The sequence below is a fragment of the Pelodiscus sinensis genome, chromosome 2 (genome assembly GCF_052426305.1).
Source record: "Pelodiscus sinensis isolate ZL-2025 chromosome 2, ASM5242630v1, whole genome shotgun sequence".
NCBI classification, from domain to species: Eukaryota; Metazoa; Chordata; order Testudines; family Trionychidae; genus Pelodiscus; species Pelodiscus sinensis.
In genome coordinates, this window is record NC_143053.1 from 162170761 (window position 1) to 162183059 (window position 12299).

Below are 12299 nucleotides of genomic sequence, written 5' to 3' on the forward strand. Positions count from 1 at the left end.
ACTTCAAAGCAGTGGAGCAAATAACAGAAGAATAACTACACAGCAGGCACCTGAATCATTTTGGGGATGTTGCCATCTTCCTAAGAAACACGAAGGCCATGAGGCTGAAAGCAGCTTTGAAAATATAACAATAGAATTGTTACTAAAGAGGAACTTCAAACTTATAAAAAGTGATTGTAATGTACTCACCTGAATTTTACCCTGCACTCCAGTACTATCCATTCTGCTAGCCACATTTACAGTGTTGCCCCAGATATCGTATTGTGGTCTTCTCGCCCCAATAACTCCTGCCACTACAGGCCCAACATTAATACCTAAAATCAGAACAGTGGATTTTATTTTGTTGTTGATGCTTATAGATCTAAGAGAAACATAGCTCTTTTAAACTATTTCATCATAAATGACTTCAGTGTTTTCACCATAGTAAATAGTAGCATCATCTTAAATTAGATCTTTTCAACACCCAGTATTCCAAAGAGTATTAGAAATAGAACTCTACCAGCACACAAAGCACACCTGAAATATAACATTATTTTAACTCAAATTACAAAAAAAAAAAAAAACCCCAAAACAAACAAACAAAACAACAGCCACCCCACAACCACTTCTAATCTCATGGGGGAAATAATCAATTTCCATTTTTATGAGGACTGGGGCAAAGGTGGAAGGAAGAATCATCTCTGGCATACAATGTATCAGCTTTTTAGTCACACAGAGTAAGGCCCTTTAGCTCATGGCAAGAGCTTATTGATCCTTGATTCCTTCTTATGGGCTCTATTGTGCTTTTTAACAAACAGCCTCCTACGGGCTGGGAAACACCAGCGGTTGGGGCAAGAGAAAGCAGATCAAGTGAGAAACTCTGATAGTAGCATCAGACTAGTGCTACATTTTGCATCCAGAGGAAGGCATTGTAGCAATGATGGAGGAAAGCTTCCAGCTGTTGGGCAGTGGGGGAATCCTCCATAGTTGTATGACTTGCTTCTCATTACTATTACTGCCATGGCTTATGACCATTTGCACCACTTGGCTGCTAGAATCCTCATTTATCTGCTCCAGTTTGCATGCACAACCCAGTCAAAGGTGAGGAAACAAAAGGGGTGAGAGTGGGGGAAATCATGCTGGCAAATTTCACTGACAGGAGAAGAGCCATGGAGTTCCCATTGGGGAAGGGCTGGAGAGAGGGATGGTATTGAACCAAAGAAGGTTGCAGAAGGAAATTGGCTTTCATGGAAGAAGATCACAGTACTGTACTTCATGTGGAAGACAGAATGGGTTTGTCTCCACTATGCAGTGGATCAACGCTGCAGTGATTGAAGAAAAGGCTGAAGGAGGGAGCAGGGGGGTTGACTTGCTGGAGGGAAGCAGAAGCTGCAGCAAGTAGGAGAGAAAATGAGCTAAAAACAAAAAACCTTATGATAGGCTATGTCTACACAACGTTTTTTTTCTGGCAGAAAATATGCAAATGAAGTGCTCATTAGCATCTTTCACTCATTTGCATATCTTCTTCTGATCTTTTTAGCAGAAAAGGTTTTGCTGTTAAAAGGACCCATGTAGACAGGGCCATTTGTTGGGGAAAAAAACCCCCTTTTGCTCAAGATCCTGTAAACCTCATTTTTTGAGGAATAAGGGATCTTGCGCAAAAGGGTTTTTTTTCCAACAAATGGACCTGTCTACACAGGGCTTTTTAATGGCAAAAACCTATTCCGCAAAAAGGATCGGAAGAGGATATGCAAATGAGTGTGTGAGGTATGCTAATACGTGTTTCATTTGCATATCTACTGCCAGAAAAAAAATGCAGCATAGACATAGCCATAACGTAACACTAACAAGTGGAACCAAACCTGGGTCCTCTGGAGCTTCATGCATGAGCCTCTACAGTTTGAGTTGAAAGGAAGCTCTTTCTCACCTAAGGCTGTAGAGCACACATTTTCTCTGTCTGTAAGTGGTCTAAGTACCACTACATGGGACAGTAAACCATACCCAGTAAGTGTGTGGGTTATAATAATGTAAGAAAGATCTCAAAGATTCCAAAGCATTTTGCAAACTATAAGTATAAACACCCATGCTGTACAGCCAGCTCTGGAGTGGAATTTTGCAGCAGTTTAACAATACACAGTAATAGTAGAGAACGGATCATGACAGGGAATGAAAGCTAACTGTATGCAACAGAAACTGTAAAGGAATTTTAGCTAAGCATCACATAACTAACAAGATTGGAATTAGTCCTGAACATAAGGATTAACACCCTTAATATTCATGCCTTCATTCCCATCTTATGCATGTGTAACTCCCATTAAATTTATGGCAGTGGTGCAAACATGTTGATGATAAAATGGGCATCGATCTAGATTCTTCTGGCTCCAAGTTTCACTCTAGAGCACGAATCTGAGCTAATTTCATTCTAAAACATGGGTAATTCTCTACTACTGAATCTGTTCAGATAAAATGGGGGAAGCTAGCCAACAGCAATACTACAGTTTTTAGAGTAACTCTAGAAACATGACTTACCAACTCGGAGGACAAAGTCATTGTAAGACTGATAGTTGATTTCATCAAGGACGTCGAACATCTCTATTGCAAAATCTGCCAGTGTACTCAAGTGGGAATAAATTGATTTTTTAGCCTAGATACAAAATAACATTTTACATTAGATTTACACAGTAGTGAGAGCCAGATAAAACACTGCCATACCTTTCATTCTGAACAGCTTGTGAACTGCATCTAAATTGGTTTGCTAAATGTGAAATGGAACTTTCCATTTGTGCTTTCAATATTTGTGCAATTTTTCTCCAGTGCTGAATTGGTTTCATTTCTCTTTTTGAATTCCAGGGTTATAGGTACTAATCAGGAGATTCAGAAACAGACATTCAATGGAAAAAAGGGATCACAACAACACATCAGTTGTGGCCAAAGCCTAAGGTTAGATGAAATCAATTGAAATTCTTTGTCTATTTATTATTGATTAGCACTGCAGGTCTGACACATGACCAACTAAGGATTTACTAACAGCTTAAACTTGAAGACAAAGCTGTCCTTAGTTTTGAAAATCCATGTTTTCTGCTTTAAACTCAAATGCTCTGGATTCCTGCCTTTCCCAGGTGTTTTTGAGAGAAGAAACAGATGGGTATACTCCAGGACAGCAACATTCCTATTGTAAAAAATGTTTCTGCCATTAGAGGGCAACAGCTATTTGCTCAGAGCTATAAGCATTGCTTCCTGTGGTAACCGGTAACTGGGATTTTTGCTAGCTATGTGGGTATTGGGGCTTCATGTTGATCCTGTTGATAACATTCCTGTTTACCTGAAAGGTGCGAGATTGACTTCAATCCTGTGAGGAATGTTGAAGTCTTACCTCATTTGCTTTCAGTGGGAGTTAGAGGGTGGTTGCATCCTTCAAAGTCTCGGGTTAGTCTGAATTAGGTCAAGATTAAATATGAATAGGTAGATCAGTTTTGCAATGTGAAAAACTTGGAACAACTGTAGAGGTTGGAAGAAGGCTAGATAGGGCCAGTGCAGGGGATGGTTTTGGTGGAATGGCAGGAAGGTTTGCATAGGAAGGCTTTGGTGGCTGGAAAGGACGAATCAACGTAGGTGAACAGACAACTCACTGGATGGGCTCATGGTGGTGAGGATGCTACGTATCTACCTGGGGGCAGTTCAGAGTGGTCCCCAGAGATGCTTTATTGCTGCTTTGTTGTCCAGTGTTATTCTGATTCTGTGGCCTTGACGTGTGGTAAGAACCATTGGTGAGTATAATAAACTGTTGTGAGCTTCCAAATCTTGAAATGGAGGCAAATCTCCTGAGACGTCCATTTGCCCTGAGCAGACAGGCTCTGGAAGTATGTGCCCCAACCTATTGGGATAATCCTGGTGGGAGAAAGGTACAGAAAGGGAACTCTCTCTCCCACACAGTTTGTGGGTTCTTCCTCCTAAGTGAGAACGTTCTGAGCAATGAACCCCTTGCGTGGATAGACTGTGGTTGTTGGGGGCATAGATGGTTTTTAACCATGCTTGAAGACATGGAGTTTGAAGTCTTGCTAAAGGAGTCATGAATGAAAAGGCTGCCATAAGGCCCAGAAGTTCTAGGCAAGACTTTGAAGTGGTTTGTGAACATTGTTGAAACAAAATTGAACATTGTGGTGAATCTTTCCTTGGGGGGAAGTATAATGTGGTAGAAAGTGTCCAGTGTAGCCCTGATGAAATCTATACATTGGTTGTTAGTGGAAGCTTTTTGATACTGAAGCAGAGAGTGAAACAGAGAAATGGCCTTGCTGATTGCTGTCTGTGATTCAATAAGTAAATGACCTTTGAGGGGCCAATTGTCCTGTAGAAGAAGATGATTATGCGCAACTGGTGAATACAGGCTGCTGTGGTTGAATGAACTTTGGCAATAATCCTTTGGGCAATGGAAAGACAATACTGGTAATGATCGCTAAGGGTAAGACACGATACTGGTAATGATCACTAAGGGTAAGGCATAATACTGGTAATGATCGCTGCCTACCACAGAATGCAGGGATTGCTTGAGGGATGAATAACAATGAGAAAATAAGCATTCTGAAAATCAAGAGAACAGACCAATCATCCAAATCTAGAAAGGGAATTATTACTGCCAAGGTTACCATTCTGATCCAATGAGAGTGGGCAAAAGTGTAAAGTCCTCATGTCCAGAATTATTCTACCACATTTTTTGTCTAGATTTATTCTATCCCATTTTGGGGGGAGATGAAGAATGAGGAAGTACTAGGAATAGAACATTTTCCCAACCAATTCTAGTAGTGGAACAGATTCAGTCATCCCAAAACCTAGCAGGGATTATACCTCCTGCCTTAACAGATCTTTGTGAGATGGGTTCCTGAAGTGGGAGGGAAGAAGGAACCATGGGAGGTGGAAGGAAGCTGAACTGGATGAACAAGCCTATAGAAATCACTTGTAGGATCTATTTCTGATGTTGGCTGACCCACTTCCAGCTCAAGCCAAGGTTGCTAGGCCACAGAATATTGACAAATGTATAGCTGGAAACCAATATGGCTCACCTGTGTGTTAGCAGCATTAAAATATGTATTAGAGTTATAAGAATATGGTTAGTGTGGCAAAGTAACATTTAAGTATTTGCTCTTCGACTATAAAAGTAACATTTTAGTATTTGCTCTTCATTTGCTAAGATGGTAAAGCCTACAGTCAGGAAGAAGCATCCCCAAGTTTGAAACACTAGTTTACCACATAAGGTGTCATCTCCTCTCATACAAAAGAAGGCCTATAGACAATAGACAAGCCATTGTGGAAAATCAGTGGACAAAAGACTGTGATGATTGCTGCCCTCATGCCCATGAAGAAGGTATCTGCATAAGCCCACATCCCATCATAGTTTGAAAAATGGAGGAAAGGAATAAAAATCCCTGTTAAAGAAAAATTATCATTATGCAGCTTCAGATTTGGAGAGGGCAATATTTCTAGACATTAGCAAGGGATTTTCAAGCTGCTCAGTTTGAGTTAGCTCTAAAACATACGGAGCTTGAATATATAGCAGCTACTAACACCTTTTGATACCTAAGACTAACTCATCGATATGTGTATGTTTACCTGCTTTAACCTTGTAAATAATCTGCATTTCTTTTCTTACGGTATGTCTACACTGCATTCCTCCTTCGAGAGAGGAATGCAAATGCAGCCCAGCAAAATTGCAAATGAAGCAGGGATTTGAATTTGCATAATCGCGGCTGGCCGCTTTTTTGAAGAACCCTATTTCAAGATAAAAAATGCTGTTCAGATGCAGTTATTTTGAGAAAAAACCCTTTTTTCAAAATAACCCTTAAACCTCATTTTATAAGGAGTAAGGGTTATTTCGAAAGAAGGGTTTTTTCTCTAAATAACTGCATCTAAACAGAGTTAATCATCTTGAAATAGTGTATTTTGAAAAAGCGGCCAGCCACGATTATGCAAATGAAGCGCAGGAAATTCAAATCCCCGCTTATTTGCAATTTCGCTCGGCTGCATTTGCATTCCTTTCTTGAAGGAGGAATGCAATGTAGACATACCCCCAGTGAATAACTCCTTAGTTTATTATAGGATTGTCCACTAGGTTTGTCTTTGGTGAGAGATCAGGGGGTGCAATTGACTTGGGGTGAGTGACTGATCCTTTAGCCTGGGAGTAACCTGAAGATTGTTGTGATTTGTGGAGAAAGGGACCATTTATCACAAAGGTAAACTTATCTAGGGGGAAAGCTAGAAGCCCAGAGTGCACAAGGGAACTGTCTGTGACCCGTGGTAACGTTTCTATAGTGATTGTGGAGATTGTACTTGGTTGTTGAAATCTAATTACAGGACATACAAACTATTTGGGGTTTGTGCCCTGCTTCTTGACAGTTTCCCCAGAGGTCGGTACCCTGGTATGTGAGTCTCTGCAGATTGCCTGAAAAGCTAAATAAAGTGAGGTATAAATGAAGTGAGAAAAGCTAAATAAAGCATAGCTAGCCACATGGCTGGCTAATGGATATTTTGATGCTCCCAGGACTGCTGACAGGAGGGAGTGAGGCAAAGGAACAACTGCCCTGGGGCTTGGCAATTAAAATGGGCCAGTGGCAGCAGTCAGAGTTCCAGGCATTTTAAATCACAGCTGGAGCCCTGAACAATGCATTCAGGGCAGTGCTGATGAGCTGAAGGGGAGGCTAACCCCAGCCCCTAGTCCTGCTGCCCCTCTCCATAGCCCAGGGATTCCGGCTAGTCTGTCATCTCCTCCTTCCCCCCACCTTCCTCTCCCCACCCCGTGGATGTGCCATCTCAAACTTTTAGGCACAAACCTGGAAGTGCAAAATTAAAGGCTGGGTGAGATTGTCTGTGTGGCAGTTTTGAGAGTCACTTGGCACAGAGGAGATGCAGAAATGTCAGGGAGCTCGACTCTGTGTTCAGTTCCAACTTTGACTCCATTTAGGTCAGAACTGCCTAGAGCATGGGCTCCCAAACTGGGGGTGTGAAGAAATTCCAGGGCGTGATGCTGAAAAGTTTAGGAACCACTGGGCTAGAGGCTTCTTGGACATACACCAGTTGGCAATGATCCCTGAAGGAACATATGCAAAACTGGGTTTGACAGAGCTCTGGCCATGTTCCTTCCACACCTCTAGTACTGGGTGAAATAAGAGGAACAGGAGGGACGTAAAAGGCTGGCAACACATATGCCAGAAGAGGATTTCTTCATACGTGGAAATCTCCAGAAGGTGAAATACACTTTCTATCACATGAACGACACAAAGGGAGCAGAGCACATTTGAAAATCTATCTCACTGTCTAAAAGTTTGGCCTTTTCAGCATCTGTTTTCATAGCAAAATAATTAGGATATTTTTGTAAGAGAATTATTTCTATATAATTTTAACCAAAACTCTACTATAGGATTTGACTGAATATTTTCAGTACTGAACTATTTCAGATGGCTCCTTTGCTAGCAAATATATAATAGATGAAATCAATGTATTTAGCTTTTGGAATATACACTGCTGAAGTTACCCAGTAACACACTTGTTTTTGGGATTCTAGTTTAAAGAGCATTTATACCAAACATACTCGTATGCCTCTGCTTGTTTGCCTGAGGTCACACTGATACAAAATTCAAGTGATCAGTTTTTGACTACCTCAGGACCTAAATTAGAGTCAACAATTTTACCACACACACGTATTTTAAAAATAGTTTTCTTTGTATTTGGATTTCTCTTCTTTCAACAGTAGCATAGAAATGAAGAGGAATGGCACAAAAACATCAGAGGTATCCAACAATCACAGAATATTCAGTATGTGAGATATAGAATCCAAACTGAACCCCATAACTGTTTCAGATGTAGCCTTGTGTTTTATTTATTTAACAAGGTTAATTGTCTTATTGAAAAGTTCATGGCTTATCCTACCAGTTTTTTCTTTTGTTCGCCAAAGCAGTGTTATTCTGCACTTCTATTTTTGTTCTCTCAAGGTGTCTCTGCAGTTCACAGATACGGACATAAGATCAGGCATGGTGTACATTCTAAAATGCATTGACTATGGCCCCAGATATTGAAGTCTAACACCAGACCTGCTTTGATTATTCTCATGTATTACTTTGTTAGGGTGTATCTACACAGCAAAGTTATTTTGGAATAACGACCGTTATTCCGAAATAACTATGTGAGAGTCCACACAGCAAGTATGTTATTTTGAAATAACATGGTGCAATTCCGAAGTATCTCATTAGCATCCCTTTTCCGGAAAGGGATGCCAATGTAGACATAGCCATGGAGTTGACAAAAGTACAGAGGGTATAAAGCACAACCATTCTGCTCATATAACTTTCACAATTAATTTGCACCACTGAAGATAACTGCACAAGGTGCAAGAGAACACAGAATCAAACCCCAAGTCCTAAGCATTTAGGTAATGCTCAGAACACAATGCTTGCATTATAGTGGCTGCATCAAGACTGGCAAGTTTTTCCGCAAAAGCAGTTGCTTTTGCGGAAAAACTTGCCAGTTGTCTACAATGGCCGCTTGATTTTGCGCAAGAACACTGACGATCTAATGTAAGATTGTCCATGTTCTTGCGCAAATACTATGCTGCTCCCGTTCGGGAAAAAGCCCTCTTGTGCAAATGTATTTGCACAGGAGGGCCAGTGTAGACAGCTAAAAACTGTTTTGCGCAAAAAAGCCCCGACGGTAAAAATGGCGATCGGGGCTTTCTTGTGCAGAACCGCGTCTAGATTGGCACAGACGCTTTTCCACAAAAAGTGGTTTTGCGCAAAAGCGTCCATGCCAATCTAGAAGCTCTTTTCCGCAAATGCTTTTAGCGGAAAAACTTTTCCATTAAAAGCATTTGCAGAAAATCATGCCAGTCTATACGCAGCCCCAGAGTCTTCAGTTATTGTTTGTTTTTCAGATTTAAAAAAAGTTTAAATTGTTGCAAAAAAATCTATTATCAGTTATCATTCCAGACTTAATTTTACAACTGATGGGGCTGCATTTTTCAGTTGGAGACTGACTTAGTAGCATTTGCACATGGAGTACACAGAATCTTTCATTATACTGTGTGGCTAACTCACCTTAGTTCCTGTAGTTGGTACAAGTCCTACAGCTGCCATATATGTACTGCCAATTGTCTTGATCTTTTCTATGTCCTTATAATATTCTTTGTCCATAAGCTTTGTTTAAAACATAAAACTGTTAAACATTACATAATATTTTAGACAACAAACCATAGTTATCAGATAGCATGCGCACAAAAAAGTTGATAAACCACTTCCCACTTTAAAGGCCCAGTCTTGCTCCCATTCAAGGCAAGTGGCAATACTCTGAATGACTTCTGTGGAAGCTGTATCAAACAAAGTTTTTAATGGACATAGTGGGCCAGAATTAATAAGATATTTAAGCATGTAACATGGCAGAGAGGTGCTTTTGTAGATCTCATTAAGCGCATAGGCACCTAACTCCCACCTAAATCAGATGTTTACAAAGTGACATTATTAGATAGTTCAAACAAAGAGAAATGTTCCACAAATAATCTTGAATTGACAGGCGTCAGTAAGATCAAATGACAGAGAGTTTAATCTTACCTCATCAAAATCGGCAATAATTTCATTTAAGAGGCGTAAACACTCCACTCCCATGTTATTGCCATCCAGTTCAATGTAGAAATCATTGAAATTTGGGATGGAAGCAAACATCACTCCCACTTGTGAATATGACTGGTAATAAAGGTCCTGCAATTTTTAAATTGTATGGGTTTTTAAAATCAGAGATGGACATAAACAGGCAGTATCATCTTTTTGATTTCTTGAGCTCAGATATACTTTCTTTAAAATGACACATCCCACCTGAGATGCATCACAAGCAATGAAATTTTTCTGTGCAAGGTGGGATAGGACTTAGGGTATGTCTACACTACCCTGCTATTTCGAACTAGCGGGGTAATGTAGGCATACCGCAATTGCAAATGAAGCCCGGGATTTGAATTTCCCGGGCTTCATTTGCATAAGCGGGGCGCCACCATTTTTAAATCCCCGCTTGTTCGAACCCCGTGCCGCGCGACTACTCGCGGCACAAACTAGGTAGTTCGAACTAGGTTTCCTAGTTCGAACTACCATTACTCCTCGTGGAATGAGGAGTAACGTAAGTTCGAACTAGGAAGCCTAGTTCGAACTACCTAGTTCGTGCCGCGTGTAGCCGCGCGGCACGGGGTTCGAACGAGCGGGGATTTAAAAATGGAGGCGCCCCGCTTATGCAAATGAAGCCCGGGAAATTCAAATCCCGGGCTTCATTTGCAATTGCGGTATGCCTACATTACCCCGCTAGTTCGAACTAGCGGGGTAGTGTAGACATACCCTTAGAGAATTCATAGAAGTTGGCATGCTTGAGAGATGGGAGCTTGGAGCCGGATGTGTGATAAAAACAAAGAAAGACTATGCACGTTCACTGGCTATTCTTGCCTGTAATAAGAGGAGCAACTGTGGCTCTATGGGCTATTACAGCACTGAAAAGACTGTAGCCAACAGAGAGTGACTTTGCTATCACAGAACAGTCTGAGGGTGGAAGGGACAGCTCCTTCCTGTGACAATCCTATTGACCTTCCTAGCACACAGACTCAATACTCTGTGTGTTAGGTGAAGGACTTGGCCCTATCTGTAATAACTTTTTTGTTTATTTGCTCCACTATCCTCTTACTGTGAACCATAGATAAAAACAGTCCACACATACACTGCATTCATACAACAAATAACTATAAGGACTCAATCATGCATCTTCTGAGGTTGGGCCAGGTGGTGGATAGGAAGCGGTAGTATTCCTGCAGCACTGGTACTGGTGGGAGAGCTCATCCTTTCTTCATTCTGTCTATGCATGCAGTATGAGCCTAGCAGTGCATCTGTCAGGGATGGGAAAGGACAAGGCCATGCATTTACCCTCACACTGGGTCAGAATTAATTGCCAGAGCTTGAGAACCTTCCTCTGCACCCATATCTCCAATGTACAATGGGATGTGGGGGTGGGTAAGGAGCTCTCTACACAGGTCCCTTCCCTAAGGAGCATCGGGGCAACCATAATGTAGCCCTAAACATTTTGATGAACTTCACATTTACTACTCAGCATAATGAGAAACTGACCTCAGACTGGGCGTTTTACATGCTACTGCAACATTAACGCTACCAATAATAATTCATAGTGTCATTAGTTGGCCAGCTGCTCCATCCTATCCATTACTATAGGATCTAATTACTCCCACATGCTTCCCTTAATAAATATTATCAGTTCTAATCTCAAATATCCCCAATTATAGTGATTCCACAATATCCTGTAGTAGTTTGTTTCATTGCCCTAGCTTTGAGATTAGTTTTCACCAAGGTTACTGTATCCTTCTAGCATATGCAGAATTTCTTATTTTGACATTTACATTTATAGTTTTGTAAATGAGGCACATTTTGAGAACCTGAGAGGCTTAACTGGAACTGCCTGACATCTATATTGTCTTCAAAACCAAACAATCTCAGCAGAAGATTGTCACAAATTCTGATCTTTTGACTTGATTAAAAAAAGAAATTCGTTATTTGCATGTAAGCACTCAGTGGCGCTGATGTGGAATGACATCTCATTCACCTGAATTATATACAGAAAAGGTGAAAGCTACAGAGAAAGGGGTAATAACCCCAACAATGGTTTTTACCAGAAGTATTCACTTTCATGCCTATGAAAGGGGACTATTTCAAGCTTTTAAGAAAATATATGATTTTCCAGACCCAGATGTCACACACGAATAATGCATATCATTATGTGTTTGTTTCTTCCCCCATGGCCTTACCATGTTCCTTGGGTTAGACATAAGAAAGTGCTGTGCAACATGTGCTGGCAAGAGATTGAAGAGAATTCTTTTATTATCCAGCTTTACTCTCTCCATATCATCTCTCTCTTCTTCTGCCTAAGTGTGAAGAGGAGAAATAGCTCTTTAAAATACTATTCTATAATGAGCAGAACATTAATTCAGATTATCAAATTGCTTCATCTGGCTGTAGCCATTAAAAATCAGATTGCATTGCAAAATAATATCTATCACCCTCTTTTATGGTAGCAAGAGCTGTCTGTTTTTAGTATACTAGGAAAAATCCTTAATTCCTTATTAAGGAAGCTCCCACTAAAATCTGTAGGCCAATTTCTGTTCTTAGGTCTTGCACCAAAGTCCACAGAAGTCTCCCATTGACTCCAAAGGACTTTTGATCAGGTCCTTAGTTACAAGTGTAACTCCTCTGGAGGCAAGTTGGTCCAATGGAAGTTTGTATGAGGAAGAATTGAGTCAGTAC

General features: G+C 40.7%; 1 protein-coding gene across 1 annotated transcript in view; it reads right to left on the reverse strand.

The window, feature by feature from the left end:
* ADCY1 (adenylate cyclase 1) overlaps positions 1-12299 on the reverse strand; it is a 268804-nt gene that overhangs the window by 13991 nt on the left and 242514 nt on the right. The window contains exons 15-19 of the mRNA XM_075921701.2: positions 11804-11920; positions 9567-9713; positions 9057-9155; positions 2509-2623; positions 190-314 (exon numbers count right to left, since the gene is read on the reverse strand). Coding sequence (XP_075777816.1) covers positions 190-314; positions 2509-2623; positions 9057-9155; positions 9567-9713; positions 11804-11920 — 603 coding nt within the window. The remainder of the gene's footprint in view (positions 1-189; positions 315-2508; positions 2624-9056; positions 9156-9566; positions 9714-11803; positions 11921-12299) is intronic.